This window comes from Battus philenor, unplaced genomic scaffold (genome assembly GCF_028537555.1).
Source record: "Battus philenor isolate CCGP_79_NKW_IND1 unplaced genomic scaffold, ilBatPhil1.0.hap1 SCAF_13, whole genome shotgun sequence".
NCBI lineage: Eukaryota > Metazoa > Arthropoda > Insecta > Lepidoptera > Papilionidae > Battus > Battus philenor.
In genome coordinates this window covers 4,759,084-4,775,980 of record NW_027181675.1, presented here as the reverse complement: position 1 = coordinate 4,775,980, position 16,897 = coordinate 4,759,084, and the positions used below count along the sequence as shown (strand labels likewise).

Below are 16,897 nucleotides of genomic sequence, written 5' to 3'. Positions count from 1 at the left end.
GGTTTAGAACAAACAAACAAGCCTTTTGATACTACTCTTGTGAAGAATGAAGAGCAAAGCAAAGTAATGTCGCGGTTTGATAAGATTAAAGTAAGTCCATCTGAAATTTTTAAATATTAAATTTTTTGTCATATTCAATAGTTTCTATCTTAGAAAATACAGTTTATTAATTTTCATTATATTTTCCTTTGATTACAAATACAAAAAAGTAACTTGAAAAACTCTTTGAACCATAACAAAAAAAATAACACAAGGTTTGCTATTTATAATCTGTATTTTACGCCTATACCTTAAACGTACTCTTTTTACTTTGAGAAACCATTCGTTTCTTTTATTCGCATTGCCTTTGATCATTAGCAAGCTACGTATAAATATATGTAAAATTAAAATTGAATGGTAAAAATAATTTGTACAGGCATTAAATAAAAGCGGTACAAGAGTATTTTCCGGGCCTGTGGAGAAAGTACTCAAATGGCACAAGGCTTTACAGAAAGTTGACGTGTTAATACTTTACGAAATTGTAGGTGAGTTCTTGTTTTGTTAATTTAATAATGCAATAACTTTGTGCGTGTATAACATCAGAACGGAGACTATTGGGTGGGTATTTGTCATAAGTAATGATCGTATCTAATGCATTTTTACCTGAAGAAGTGTTGGCTTATTACGAAAACCTGTGTTCACGCCGTCCTATTGGAAATCTCTGGGGTAGACCAATGTTCACTAGTGAAGATCTTACGGCTGGAATAATAACTATTCGAGCATGTGCGAGTGAAACAATAAAATACGCCTGCATATATGCAAGTTGGGTTTACTTAAATAATTCCTCTTGATAATTTACTTATTAATAACTCATTAAGCCTTTCGTAAATAAGTTATTTTCATTACTTTTTTTTCAAAATAGTACTTCTAGATTGTTCTATTTTCATTTATTCTAATATATTTATAATTTAACATGTAATAAATATTTTTTTACAATAATTAAATATACACCATGTTAAAAAATCGTCATTGTCTGTTATATTTACAGAAAGATATTATTTACAATTACTGTATATTAATATGGTTTTTACTTGACAAGATCAGATTATGTGCACGACCCTTGAACATTGATTACTATTTTGTTTTATTCTACGTGGTTTATTTCTATGGGTGTGATAATTTTACATTTTTAGTAGCAATCATCGCATTAAAAATAGCATGACGTCTGTATTGTCTTATCTGTACTTCGTATTACTATTGCATTAAAGTTACAATTTGTCATAACAAATCGTAAAAATTGGGTATAGAAAATTAGGTTCATCGCAAAATATTTTAATTGCTCACATATAAATAACTATCTGTACAAATCCCGATTAAAAATAAAAGTATAAATTTATATTATTTATTCGCAACTATTTTTGATTTTTGAATATTTTTTTACTACACGAGTTTTAACTATAACTGTCACACAAATAATGTATGATAAATGATGGCACAGATAAGCCTTTTTAGTTTAAAACAACATACAACAAACACGTTTTGCTTTATTGTTTCTGTTGACCATATTAATAGAATCTATGTAAATCCACATTAAATTTTCATGTATCCCTCAGCTAAATGCGTCAACGTGAGACGTGGCGAATCTTGCGCGAAGATCTTAGTGATAAGAGACGAAAATGGCCCCGCAATGCAAGTTGTTTATTATGAAATCGATTTCTTGTTGATGGAGTTCAGAGTGCCTTGTATGGTGAGGTTAGTCGATTTGTATTTTATTTTTTGGAATGTGGTAGTAGCTCTGTGGTTATATTTTGTTTATATACTAACTAAAAAAATAATAAATAACTAATAAAATAAAATTTTGATTAACAAAATTCACAAGTATTTGTTATTAATTTCATGCGAGTTATACCTTTAGTGATATATCGGCCGAAATAAATAAATGAAAGAATTAAATATAATACCTTTAAAACGACTTTTATATTCTTGTTTTTTGTTCAAAGCATTTTAACATTTACAGAAATCTCGGTTAGGTTTGTTTGTTAATTAAATTGTATAATATTATTAAAATTTTTAAAATACTTCGATTTGTTTTTTGTCTTGAATATTCAACTTTATTTTTATAATATAGACGATTGGAACCCATACATAATTGTAAGCAGACACAGTTTATAAGACATATAGTTATTAACGATAATTTGTATGGTCTATCTCCGTAACGTTTCGTCTTTCATTCAATACTATGGATGGCACTGTACTATATTATTTATCAATTAATGAATTTTGTTAATAACATTGTACTTTTATTTTACTTTAGAGTAATAGGACGTATGTTACCCGGAACGAGCCGTTTTCAAGCATTCCACGTGCGACCGGCGACAGGAGATGACGTGTCGACTTTGCCGCGCCGGGCTGCTGTCGCGCAACATCACGTCACTAAACTATTCAAAGAATACGCCGCAATCGGCTAATTGACAATTTTCTCTAATAACTTTGTTGTTTAATTGAATAAATAACTCTATTTTTTAGCTTTTTACTTATTTCCTTTAGTGTAAAATGTGGTGCTGTAAAATGTAAGTACACATTTCATTGTTATAAGAAATTATGTACTAAAATTTGATTCCTAGAAAAGGTACCATATTTATGAAATTTTAATTCACTGAAAAAGATTTCTTTTAAAAAAAGCGAGGTTGATCCTGGTTTATGTCAAAAAAGGAAAAATATTTTATTTAATGAAAAAGTAATGGAATGATGATTAAAAGTGTAATACACACAAATCACATAAAGTGAAAAAATTGCCTACGCGATATTCACACTTCGCTTTTTTATATAATGTTTTAATTTGCCTAATGATAAAGCCGTCTGCCTGAAAGGGTGTTTAGTGTAGCTGTACAACAACAGATATTTTAAATTTGAAAAATTCATAACATCTCTATTAACCTTATATGGTTTTATTTACACGTTTCAAAATATCAATTCAATAATTATTTGACGAAATTTCAAAAGCTGTTGTAGCTAACGTGCATTACTCCTTAAAACTCTCACAAAATAGAACAGCTTAAAGCATAAACTGACATTCTTACCGTCAGTCACGAGGAAACGAAGAAGTGTCAACACACGAAGTAAAAAAACATTTTTATAAAAGAATTATTCTCAAAAAAACAACGCGTAATTAACCAGATTATTTAGAGTGAGAATAAAGTAAAGAGTTTTTATTGTTATGCCATCTTCTTAAATTTTTGCTTTTAACAAAACGTCAGTTATATTACATAAGCGTTTTGACTGAAATACACGAATTTAAGATTTTTCTATTAAAAATAATAATCCAATGTATGAATAAAACCTATTATAATGAAATCGTCAACGCAAATTGAACCTTATGAGGAAGAAGATGATGACTATGCGCTTTTAGAAGATTCTAATATACGTTGGAGCAATTTGTTATTTTTACCATTTCATCCTGTTTTCAAATTTATGGTTCTTTTATCGGTTATAGTAAAAAGTATATTCGTAAGTTTTTTTGACTTCTTTGATTTTTATGAAAAACAATTCGTTCTTCAAGAAAGAATATTATTATATAGGGTGAGAAAATATAAAATGACGTAAAAAGTTGTAAATTAGGTATGGGGTAATATTTTATTTGATAGAAGTTACACTTCTGGAGTTTGAATAAGATGTTGTTGGTCCTGTTCAAATTTATTAGTATTTTTATAATAATTTTCGAGATAAAAGTACAGGATTGTTTAGCTATTTAAAAAAAAAAACGTTAAAATTTGTTCACGTACGGTGCATGTTTAAAAAGATATCAACAACAATAAGAGTGTAGAAATTGACAAACACTAGTTTTAAATGATAAAGCTTAATGTTTCTTCCAGGGACCATTACAGTCTGTCTACCCAATCGTATACTGTTGGGATGTGCTTGATCATGACATTTATTTATGTTTAATAAAATATTTCTATGTATATTGTTCTGATCTTATATACGGGATTGATACTTGCCTTCACATAATGCATAGGTAAGTTATATTATTTTTTACTTTGATTATAAGAAATTTAACACATTCAATACATTTAGGACAGCCTATATAAAGAATTTTTGACAAGAACTTAATTTTTCGCATCCGAATAAAATAAAGAGATTATATCAATATTGAGTTTCTATTGAATTAGGAGTGAGATTTGGAAATTATCAGAAATAAAACCAATTATATTGGACAGATTCCTTCACGGCAATACATACAATTTCAAGCCACTTAGTCAATACTATTATAAAAATTTTTCATATGGGCAAGTTTATTCCGTATTTTAAGCTTTTATAATGCAAAGTCACGAATTAATATCTTTATTTTTTAATATGGCTGCACAAAAATTAATCCAGTTTTGTTAAAATCTAATCTAAATTGGCCGCATAACCACACTGACTGCCTTAATTTTGTAAAATTATGCGAAGGGTTAATTTGATTTGTGATTTAAGTAATTTAGTAATAAGTTATTTATTACTAAATGATACACGATTGTCATATCCCACTTAGTAATATTCGTATACAATAATATTAGTTAATGTTATTCCTATAACATCCGAATTACACCAAAACTTACTGTTTATTAAAACACCGCACTTTACACAGCCTGTTCCTTAGAATAAACTAGGTTAAATAACATTTTGGAGTGGTTGGCAATGCTAGGCAATGCTGTAAGAACAAATTAAATGGAAATATAGGTACAGACAATTAAAAATAATGGAAATAATTTTCTTCTTAATCGTGCACTTTTTATCAGAGTAATTGTGGTCATATTATGGTCAGTTCTGGTGCCCATGCTACTCTCGTTATGCGTCGCCGTATAGCTCGGTGTTTGGCGGCGTGATAGCATTCATTTACTGATTTATTATTAGTGACAGAAAAATGTCTATACATCTCAAAAAATAAAAATAAAAAAGACGGCTTCAATATTACATTTACTTCATGTTTATAATTTTGAAATTTTCGGTTTGTAAGTAGATTCGATTAAATAATTCTTTTGTAGTTATACTCGTATACCTATATTTTAAACATTTACTTTCAAGTGCTCAATAACTAAGATTGTAATTTGTTTTTAATTTATCGAATTACGTTGTTTGCTTTTAACCGATCCATTAGCCATCTCTGCAGAATGCCTGTCCAGCCGTGGACATTACGACTAAAGAGGCATGAATAAAACAAAGTTCTTGTTGAGTAACCATGTATTATAGTTTACTGTAAGTAAATCTGTAGTGATTTAAATAATATTGTTTTAAAACAGACAAGTAACAGATGAAGCTATGAGACGCGAATTTCTACCAAAATCAGCTTTTAAGCTTTTAATTGATATACTGTGTCTCATTCCGTTTTTTCGTCTTATGATTCACGTTGTTTGCTCCGATATAGAAATGTGGCCTAACATATTGTCCTTCATCGAGTTTGTGACGTAAGTAAAATAAATATACGAAGTTGATTTCAATTTAATATAATATTCTCGATTGTACACGCCGGAAAATATATAAATGGATTCATAATAGTAAAGAAAAAGTACAATGGGCGGTCACAAATCACGCGAAGCAATTTCTTCGAACGTATAGACTATTAATATTACAATATTATAAAGCTACTCTAAGAATATTGATTTCTTTAAACCGTTTTCTCTAGGAGACCCGCGGCCCTGAGTCCTAAATTGCTCGATTTGTTAAAAATAAATATGAGCTTATTATTGTATAATAAGCTTATTAAATATTATTAAGTTTATCTTATTTACTGTATGTTTTTAATGGCTTAATTACTTTAATGGAATGATTTATAAATTGTTTGGTTCAAAAATTGAATCAACAGACTATAACATGATAAATTTTTATTATTAAATAAAGTATGTACCACAGATACTGATAGCCAATAAGTGAATATATATTTTTTTTAATTTGATAAAATTGTTACTTCCGTAACATTTGAAGAATTAACATATAACTATCGTCATAATTATTTGTATCCAATACATGCGTCAATTAATTTATCATTTACCTACTGTTATCACCAAAATCGAATTACGTTCTTCGTGAAAAACAGTATACAGGGTAATTTGTTATAGTTGTAAAAGCAAGTTCACGGACCCTTTCGCTCCGTTAACTCAGTTCCAATGAAGCTGTGAAAGCCTTCGGGCTAACAGCAACAACTTCAACAGAGAATAAGCATAAGCAAGTTGTAAAAGATTTAAATGGGTGAATGTATACATAGCTTACTTTTCAGCAAAAATATTTTTTCTTTAGATTTCTTATCACTAGTATGAAGTGATCACTCTGAAAATTATTATTTCTGAAATCGTTGTCTTTTAGGTAAGGGTGTACATTAACCATTAATCTGTGTAATTAAATGTATATTTAGTTTTTAATTGAACCACGGAATTTTTTTAAACTGATTAATACAACACGTTTTTATTAATTTCAGCATTTACAGAGTGGCTGAATATTTCTCGCTACTAACTACACACGACTATATTAAATTATGTGCTGGTTTCACAATAATGTATATTATCACTGTTAATTGCATCACATGTTTTTTGATGTTATTGACGTACATCGGCTTATGCGATACTTGTGATACAGACAGTAATTATAAAGACTGGAGAAAGTTTATCATGTACAAGGTGATTTAAATGTATTAAATACATTAATAAAATACAGGTTTATCATCATCATTTTAGTGAAGTGCTATAATTTAGTTATTGAATCGAAATCAAAAATTAGCTCAATATAAGACTGTTTTTAAGGCTCTACCTCTTTTGAAGCATATGTTCCGGAATCCGGTCTATTACCATAGATTTCCAGTACAACCGTTTTGAACCCATCTGCGTTCAGGATCTTCCGACTACCTTTAGGTCTTTAGTCCACATTGCGGGGGTGGTCGTCCTAGGTTGTGCTAGTCGGCTCCAAGTCTTCACTCAACTTTAAGGCTCCAGCGGCCATCGGTTCCACGCCTACTGCCACTTTAACTTCCCAATCCGCTGGTCTATGTGTTACTTTTATTCGTCTATGGATCTCTTTTCCTGATTCGACTAATAAAGGTTTCAATATTTATTTAATTCATACAAGAAAAAACAAATAATTAAAAAAACACGAACTCGTAACCTTATAGTACAAACTGTCAACGTTCCTAGAACACATAAATAAAAATAGACATTAAGGAAACTGCGATATTGGGTTCGAAGTTTAATTGCGGAGAAATATAAATAAAACCTGGTATTGTCTTTAAACAGAATTTTTTTAAATAAGATAGAATGATTTTCATATTGATTCTATTCCCACTATTTTTCCATCCATGCATTTAATAAATAAACTTTTATTCTTCTTGTGAAATGTAGAGTGTATAACTTAGAGTATAGGTAAAATAAGTAAAATTAAGGTTATATTTAAGTCTTATTGATTTCAGCTTGAAGGTAATAATGAAATATTTTCTACGTATATCTACGCAGCCGCATTTATATTTTCATTTCCCGTAAACAATATGTTTGATGAAATTAAAGCATCAACTTTAAAAGAATACTTCCTATTTATTATACTTATGATTTTCTTCTATCTTTTGGCAACTTTCATAATTTTTCCCAAAATTATATCCGAAGCTCTAATGAAATTACGACCAATATATTCATTTTATCCACGAGTACATATAATTATAAGCGAAACAGAAAGAAGAAATCCTTCGTCGAAAGCATATGTGGACGTGTATAATTTTTATGCTTTGGTATGGAAAAAGCATGGTGGAATTACACGTATTCCTAATATTATCACGGAGTTACCTCGATATTTAAGAGTAGATATCAAACAAGACCTTGTCTGGTCCGTATTCCATCATAGCCCGACTTTGAGACGGACATCTAATCCATACCAAAGATGGTTATGTGATTATATTCACATGGACTATAAGTTACCAGGATCAAAATTTTTTGTTGGACCCTATTGTCAAACACACTTGTATTATATAAAATCTGGAATAGTTCAACTAATTTCAAGAGACGATGATATAACACCAATATTATCAGTGACAAGTGGAACTATTTTTGGTGATGTCAGTTTTTTCTTACCGCCTATGAAACATAAAGTAATCGTGCGTTGTTTAACTTATTGCGAAGTATTATATTTAACACGTGGTGATATTCTAAAGTCGTTACATAAATTTCCTGAAGACAGAAAGATAATACTAGAGCGTGTAAAAAATAAAATAAAGCATGCGCATACACTGTACACTTGTAAAGACCACGTGAGGGGTTTAGATAGAGCTGAGGACGAGGGTATTGCGTGGATTAAGAAGAGATGGTGGGAAATATCGAACGTTGTGTCTAGATGGAAAACAAAAGAGCAACACAGTAAGGCTTGTTTGAAGATACCGGGTGAAGAAGTAGTCTATCATTGTTCTAAATATATCGGTCAATTGGTTCTGTGTACGGATTCCGAGCTGACACGCAACTCGTTGTTCGCTAGCGTCAATTTTCCTCTTATTTTGGTGCCGCATTCTAGTTTTAGTGTAGTATGGAACACAATCGTTGCAATTACTGTTTTCCTCGTTTTAATACTTTATCCCCCAAATATAACGAAAACGGTTGTACCAGTATGGTTTAATTTCTTTCAGTTATGGGCTGACTTTATTTATGTATCAGACGTTTGCGTTTCACTTATAACTTCTATGGAAAATCAAGAGACTATGTGTGTAAATTTTGCATCTGTTATGTTTGCACGTTCCAAAAGCGTGCCATTTTTCATTGATGTATTATCAGCAACATGGTTCGAGAGTCTAATGATACTAATAGGAAAACCCGAATATTATTATATAGTTCAATTTAACCGACTCTTAAAAGTATATGTTCTATTTTCAAATTGGACTTTCGGAAGAGATCCATTGCTCCACGTTATAACCAAAGTGTGTTTAATTCATTTTGTATTCGGATATGTGTCAAGTTATATAACGTATGCGGCAGTTAAAATTATTCCTGAACTGAATGCTAGCAAATTTTTCGGCGAAAAATATTGTTATAAAAAGAACTCTGTGAATGTATGTACTTTCGACAACACACACACGTATGAGGTTTTCATTTCCTGGCTTTTGGAATTCATTTTTGCTGATTATCCTCCTCTGAACCTGCCAGATGTTTATATGTCAACTGTGTTTATGTATGCGGGGTTTTTGATCTTCTTATATTGTAAAGCGGCTTTGATTGGAGTATATCACGCTAATAATACAGGTGTGTCAAATTATCAATACTTCGCAATCAACATTACGAAACATTATAAGCAATTCAAGATACATCCTGATCTACTCAAGCGGTTACATAGATATTTGATATGTCACTGGAAATATTATAAGGGAATTGATGTTTTGTATCCTAATCTTTTACAAAACGAACCGTATGATATATATTGGAAAGTACACGGCGAAGTTGCTGAAAATTTGATAAGGGAGTCACGTCCCTTTTCATTTGCCGAAAGTGCTCTTATCAGAGACCTTGCGTATCACGCTAAATTTATTATAGTCCCGAAAAAATCTGCACTGATTATATTTGGTCTCCAACCTAAGAACGTTACTTGGCTTGTTCAGGTAAGAACCGAAAATGTAAAATAATCTCCTCTAATAAAAGCTGATTAGTTCCGCGTTATAGGAAAATGTATAACCCCGTAAAACATGCTATGAGCAAATGATTTACGTCTAACGTTTCTCGGTAAAGAGAGTGTAATTCGAGTATATTTAATTGTATCAAAACACAATTGGCAAAATGTACAAACATACGCGAAATTAATTATGAACTGTGTAAATCAGTAAATGTTAAAACAAAAACAAAATCAACTTAAACGTCATGAGGGAAATCCCGCGATATGTTAAGTGTAAAAAAAATAATAAATTTTACAGTACACGAATATTTTGGGGGAAGTCCCCATGTTATAAGAAGGTGAACATTAGCTATACGCGGTAGGTGTAAATCGCGTTGTAAAATTATTTTTTATAAAAGGGGAGATTACTGTATAATCTTTAATTGTACTTCTAGGATCATAAACTAATTACATTATTTTATTTTAATTTATTAATTTTGTATATATTATTCTTTATTGTACACGCTAAAAAGTACAGCGGGCGGTTTTTATCACACGAGGCAATCTATCACAACCGTCTAGTATGGAAATATTAAAAGTATAAATAATGAGTAGTTAATGTGTACATAGCGTATACAATATATGAATATAGAATATATGTAATATATGTATTTATAATAAATAAATGAGGTATAATATTTATTATAAATATAATAGAATAATCAATAAAGACATCAAACTGACTTAAATCGCACTTGCCTCAGAAAGTATAAAGAAACAGAGAAAAAAATAGAAATGAATTAAGGGATACATAATCATAGATCAAGTAAATAACCATTTTCATTAACAATTACATGAACAATTTTGTTTATTAAAAAACAGGGATACGTTAGAGGTGAATATCATGACGACAAAGGAGAATTAATTAAAAGTTTTTATGAACCAGGCGATATGATGGCATTTACATCTGTATTTTTTAATAAGCCATCACTCAGGACATACGTGGCTTACACAGAGTGTGAGGTACGTCTACAAACAGAAAATAATTAATAATTTAAAGGTCTGTTCGATTATCTCTGGAATTATTTTGCAGGTACTTTTTATAAACAGAAGAGATTTCTTTAAAATCATTAAACGCTATCCACGAGAGTGGTATCATTTCGAAGTGTGTTTAGAAGAATTTAGATCAAGATTCGAAAAAATAACTTATGATAATGTCAAGAAACATAGAGATGTAAGTGTATACTATATACATGATTCATATTCAAAAGTAATAAATAATGTATTGATGAAATAGTTTATTATCTGTAGACTTTATATTGTCAGATGTTATTGGCCTATAGCATTCTAATAGAAGAAATAAATTAATGTTACATTTCTCAGAGTGAGCAATTTGTATAGGGTTATTAAATATTGTAAGATTTTTACTAACTAAAAGAGTTCTCTATTCATCTTTTAAAGTTTAAACTGTATATAATATTTATACTGTATAAAGGCAAACAACGTGTCGATAAATTGAAACATAATTATTTTAAAATTTTTGCTTACATGTTTCTCAATAATGTTATTAAATTTCAGTACCAAAAGAAACTGCGCCAAAGGATATTTCATTCAAGAATGTCAGTCGACGAAAAACACGCAAAAGTGCGTAAAGAGACTGCACGTCGGTTCCGGATGACATTTAATATAAAACCTTCATCAAAGTATATTCTTATATTCTTCTCGTTATATTCTTCTGTATATAAACTAATATATAAAGAACCAGAGCACGCAGCGTACGTAGACCGATGACATAGCTAATGTTGCTGGAGTTCGCTGGATGTGGACACAGAGTGTCGGGTCATCGTCGCGATCTTTGGAGCTGGTATCTTGTAGTGGGCATCAATCAGTTTAAAAGAAGAAGAATATAAAGAACAGTGATATTCACTGTAGTTAGAAATAACTTAATTCTGCCATCTATCGTTTGATATGATGACGATAGTTCTAGACTCTTTCTATTTATAATTTCTTTTGGTCTGGATCTACATTGATGGTTTATTGGTAGTTATAGATGCCGCGAGTTTGAGAAGGCAGAGCGAGGAGATTTTAAATCTAGTTTAGGTAACTTAGCCTGAGCCGAGGTTCCTGAGAGCGTCCCTAGTGAATCGCGGTATATATCATCACCATTTAATTATTGATAATTTTATCGTTTCTTTTTACAGATTCTGGAAATATTGGATGTTGTTTCGAGCTATTATTGTATGTATTTCTATAATTTCGGCAAGTTTTCAAGGTAACAATAACATTCAATTTATGCACCTATAAATTAATAGTAAGATATCCAAGTTTAATATATTTATCTTTTGGATGTAATAACAAATATTAACAATTAATCCAAAATTAATATCGAATCTTTTCTTTATTATTGTGAAATGAAATGATGGTGTCTTATGATTATTTCGGATTATGAATTAAACTTGTCCAAATTTTTAAAGAACGATGTTGTTGCCGTCATTTCAGATCATAGATGCTCTAATGGCTTACCGAAAGATATCTATGGGGTTATATACCATAAACGCCACGTTTAATAGGCGGGTTTGCGAACGCACGGTCTGTCATAATTTTCAACTCGTCGCGGTCCAAAACAAAAGAATAATTATTTTATTTATTGATTTGCACTTTAACTAATAAACAACCATTACTTAACAATAATAAGTTTTCCATTTCATTTACTGCAAGACTTGGTACTGTCCTTTTTATTTTATTTGACTTCCAATATTTATTTAGGAACAGGTGTTTTACTCTATGATCTCTATAGAAAAATAAAAACATTAATTAAAATATTTTACACTATAAAAATGATAGTAAAGTAGCAAAAATATGAAAAAAAATGTTGAATTAGCCGAGCTGTTGTCCTGTTTTGGAGTCGGCAACGTCTATGGCGATAAATTTTTATTTATATAGATCGCTTATTATTTTTAATTGTCACGTAATTGTCAAAAAAAAATTAGGACGTCAGTATGCTGAATTTAAAAGCATGCATTAGATGTGATTGACGTTATGCTGCTAGTCGATGTAGACTTTGTGCAGCTTCATCGAAATCGGGCTTTCGAAAATGTTCTTGAGATAAAAATTTACTTTGGATAATCGTACAGTGTAGGTGATATGTATATAATGTTCAAGATCATCTTCACAATAACATTTTCTACTTAGGCGGAACCGGTGCATATTGGAGATGGCCATTGGTGATGATTGGTGCATTTTGTGATAGCGTTTCATTGATCGATATGATTATAAAGTTGTTTGTAAGTTTTTACTATCTCTTATTTTAATTTGAACTATGAGAACCAATTATTTATTTTTAAGAGTATATGTATGTATCTATTAAGCGCGGTACAGTAGTTTCCGCAGTTCAATAAATAATAATCATAAGGAAAATGCAGTTTATTTTGCTGATGTTATTTGTATTATGGAATCAAGATTTCCCAATCAAGCGAAGAGAGTTATGAATTGACTTTTATTTAGTAAGCATTGCCCTTGTGGAAAAATAAGAAATGTAGAAACAAATGATTTAAACTCTGTTCTCTTGCGATACTGCTAGATTCCGTTTGCGTTAAAAATGAAGTGAAAAGTGACGTTTGAAATGCTTTCATTTGATCACTGGAATAAGTCTTTCTTCGAACAATTTTAATGGCGTTACCAAGCCGATGGACCATGATTGTCTGGAATCTTAAGGCGAATGGTCCGTGTTATAATTTTATATTGTCACAATGTAAGAAAACGACCAATATTTAGCCACTTCCGCACATGCAGTGGTAGTCGTGCAATAAGTGTTGAGTAATTTGGTGGTGGCGGTTATGTGATTCGCATTGTTTGCCGCATACGCATTTATCAGCGGGCTGGCGGGCGGTGCATTTTATTGCACGACTACCACTGCATGTGCGGAAGTGGATAAATATTGGTCCTTTTCTTACTTAGGATGGACTTCTGCGAGGTAACGCCTGATTCCATTAAATATTGTCACAAAATTTAAATTAAATTAAATTTTTATCTATTTATGTCTATACGTTTTATTTAATCTATTATATAAATTTATTCTATTCTATAAACTCTATTTAGGGTCAAATCATATATTACAGCGAGATGTAAAATTGGCATCCGCTTATATTGTATTCCGATTAACTAAGAAAAACTTAAATCAAATAATATTGAACTTATTGAATTGAATGAACTAGAACATCTGATAATATCTGATACATCATTAATTAATAACGATTTCCCATAGCGCGGTAATACGAGCTTGCACGCTATGTAATCGTGCACAAGTATCTGCATTGTATTTCGAAATTGTTATGAGTAGCAGACAAATATTATTTTCTTAATAAATGTTTAATTTATTGTATACTTTGTAAAGGAGGATATAAAATGTGTTTCCGTCAAAATTACTTAATAAGATGAACTATATCGACACGGTGAGTATTTGGTTTGGTAATAATTGGAATTGGTAATAATTGAAACATCGGTTTTCTTTCGATCACCGAAATTAACTAATGTCGGCTGCGGTCAGTACTTGGATGGTTGATCGCCTTGAAATACTGCGCATCTGCGTCATTTGCCCCTAATTTTTCACAAAGTAATAACTAAATAAAATTGTCACAATCTTTGGTCGATTTTTCACACAAAATTTGAATCAAAGTTTCTTAAATTTTGCCTATGCTGTTTACGTTTTGGGTCCTGGATGGGTAAAAGCTTGGGAACACCATGTCATGTTGGTCTTTTGGTTTATGTTTTTCGACTAATTTTAACTTTAACAAAATATTTCAGATGCCTTATTATGACCAACGTGGTCTGCTCGTAACAGATCTCAGATCCTGTATGTCGCATTACCTGACGCGCACTTTTATAATGGACGCCATAGGCGCTCTGCCGGTTTACGAAGTGTATTCCGTTGTAATGAGCAAAGCCATTGAAGATGATGACGCATTACTCGTAAACACTCTTAGTAGATTCGCGCACATCTATATTGTTATTGGATACTTTGATTACTTGGCCGACAATCCTTCGGCAAACATTGCTTATATTATGGTAAGTGTATTTTGCTTTTATTTAAACAAGGTACTTCATATAAAAATCATAATACTACACATCAAGCATTTTTTTTAAAATTAATACTTTAATTCATATCACTATCATTTAAGGATCATTTAAAATGATCGTTGAATGCTGAAACAGCACAATTTTGAAATCCTTGAACTTAAAGCCATGTAGGTTCCAATTGTGTTGAATTAAGAAGAGACGACAACTAGCCGGGCGGGTATTTTTATAGTCATTTACAATATCTCTAAATAGCGTAGTTCTTTAAAGGGCAATTTATTCCTAATCTTTCTTATTATTAATCAGAAATTCTTCTTACTATATTTTTTTAACAAAGTATTGACCCGTGCCGAGGCGTTCGACAAATTATAAAAACACAATTACTATTAAAAGTTGTAGATTAAGCCTCTTCAAAGTTTTGTCACCTTAAAATTATTATGTTCTAAGTATCAGAGTTCGACTTGCATGTATTTTCTATTAAATTGACCTTTTCTGGCATTCATGTCAAGTGTGACGTGATATAGACGACAAGTGGTAGACACTATATATTATCTTCATACGATAATAATACGGGTAAATCCAACCACATGCCCAGAATAGAATGAATGGCTTGAAATCACACTCGAAAAGACGTTTAGGCTAATTCTGAATTCGAACTTGAAATGTTGTTTTGTACACCTAATTTTGACACTAGCTTCGTTGTTTTTAAATTTGAACCAATAAATGTTTCAGTTAACTAGATGTTTTCTGGAAAGAAAGACCTTCCAACAATTTCTTTATGAACACCTTGATTATGAATACAAATGTACGTAGAATTAAGGTAAAGTCCAAGATGAAACTTGTTATTTTGTTTTAATCAGATGTTCAAATGGCAAGTGATATCTCTACTAGTTATGTTTGCTGCCAGTCACTATTTCGTCAGGATGTGCATTAACTTTGAATGGGATTCAAAAGGAATATTGATCAATGCGACGCTGATAAGCCGATGCTGGCTCCCTTTTTACACTTACATCAACGCGAGTAATGTTTTATCTCATAATAATATTCGCATGGTATGTACATTGTCTATGATAATAGTAGTAATATAAACCTTACAACTTAACCTACCGTTATTGGGTTCTTACCGTTATACTCTTTCCCCTATATTATTTTTTTGGACAGAGATATTTATTACAATGATTTCTTCACGAACTGTCCTATTTTGACGCTCTCCCTCTTCTATCACAATTTCTGTTTTTCTCATTTTTTCATTTTTCAAATTATATTTCATTTACATTATATTTCCGGATTGCCTCCCACCATTACATTTCCAATTGAAAATTTTTATTTTTCTTTCCTTCAATTTAATACGATACTACTTTCTCATTTCGTAAATAACAATTTCATCTCAATAGGACCGCAATGGTCTAAAGTAGAAACCATGAAATGGCAAGCGGAGAGTAGGATGTCCACCTGCTACTAGGAGAACAGACAGGTGGCATTTTTAAGGTGATCGAAAGACGCTGGGAAGAGGCCGCTTTTAAATAGTTTTATTGAAAATAAAGTCTATGTCTAGCAGTGAACGTTCTATGGTTGAAATGATGATGACGATTCAGGAATGATAAAGAATCATTCATAACTAATTTGCTGGACTAGCCATGCCCCTTAGCCAATCAAATCGTGCCTAATTAGAAAGTTAAATAACACAGTCACCATTCGAAGGCATAACTTTTAACGTCACGATTCGCAGCATTTTTTAAGTGAAATATGTCCAATGTGTTTAATACAATTGATATTAATGCGAACTATATTCATTACAAATGCATACACGTTAGGTAATGCTTGTTACGTTTTAGTTAAATTTTAAATAGTTTTATGAATGAAAAGTACTGTTTAGACTAAAAATTACATTAGGAGGACATTAGGAAATAGATAATGGCTTTCATTATGTGGCTCTTGACGGAGATCGGATTGAAGATTGCTAATGTCGCCGAAATATAACAAAAGTAGCTTTTCAAAGATCCTTTCAATATAGGATGAATAAAAATTTCGTCAGATATAGGAAAGGAGTCTGGTCGTTAAAATTGAACGGAAATGCAAGGGGGCCTTTTTATCCTACTAAGCGGGTCATCGGCCTTGAGCACCATATCCCTGCCCTCTACTAAGCGATGTATCCGGCACCTGTACGGTGAATCTAGTGATTGTTGAATTACATCTCCTCAATATCTGTGTAATATTCTCTTAGTAAAATAAAATTAACAATTTATACTATCAAATATTCGTA

General features: G+C 31.1%; 2 protein-coding genes across 2 annotated transcripts in view; both read left to right on the top strand.

Annotated features, from left to right (window-relative positions):
- Positions 1 to 66: 66 nt before the first annotated feature.
- On the top strand, positions 67 to 2,504 carry LOC137933453 (uncharacterized). Its single transcript, XM_068777407.1, has 4 exons — positions 67 to 90; positions 416 to 524; positions 1,593 to 1,731; positions 2,294 to 2,504. The coding sequence occupies exons 1-4, from the start codon at positions 67 to 69 to the stop codon at positions 2,445 to 2,447; spliced, it is 426 nt and encodes a 141-aa protein (XP_068633508.1). The 3' UTR covers positions 2,448 to 2,504.
- Positions 2,505 to 3,327: 823 nt separating this feature from the next.
- Positions 3,328 to 16,897, top strand: part of LOC137933452 (uncharacterized) — a 29,605-nt gene continuing 16,035 nt past the window's right edge. The window contains exons 1-11 of the mRNA XM_068777406.1: positions 3,328 to 3,486; positions 3,852 to 3,994; positions 5,259 to 5,423; positions 6,431 to 6,629; positions 7,412 to 9,571; positions 10,444 to 10,584; positions 10,655 to 10,795; positions 11,140 to 11,224; positions 11,693 to 11,833; positions 12,754 to 12,845; positions 14,365 to 14,625. Coding sequence (XP_068633507.1) covers positions 3,328 to 3,486; positions 3,852 to 3,994; positions 5,259 to 5,423; positions 6,431 to 6,629; positions 7,412 to 9,571; positions 10,444 to 10,584; positions 10,655 to 10,795; positions 11,140 to 11,224; positions 11,693 to 11,833; positions 12,754 to 12,845; positions 14,365 to 14,625 — 3,687 coding nt within the window. The remainder of the gene's footprint in view (positions 3,487 to 3,851; positions 3,995 to 5,258; positions 5,424 to 6,430; positions 6,630 to 7,411; positions 9,572 to 10,443; positions 10,585 to 10,654; positions 10,796 to 11,139; positions 11,225 to 11,692; positions 11,834 to 12,753; positions 12,846 to 14,364; positions 14,626 to 16,897) is intronic.

What these genes read in the sequence shown, in the direction of transcription:
- LOC137933453 (XM_068777407.1), top strand. Translation starts at nt 67, where the DNA reads ATGTCGCGGTTTGATAAGATTAAA. An exon ending in CGCGGTTTGATAAGATTAAA is followed by an intron (nt 91 to 415) that starts GTAAGTCCATCT and finishes TAATTTGTACAG; the next exon opens with GCATTAAATAAAAGCGGTAC. An exon ending in AATACTTTACGAAATTGTAG is followed by an intron (nt 525 to 1,592) that starts GTGAGTTCTTGT and finishes TGTATCCCTCAG; the next exon opens with CTAAATGCGTCAACGTGAGA.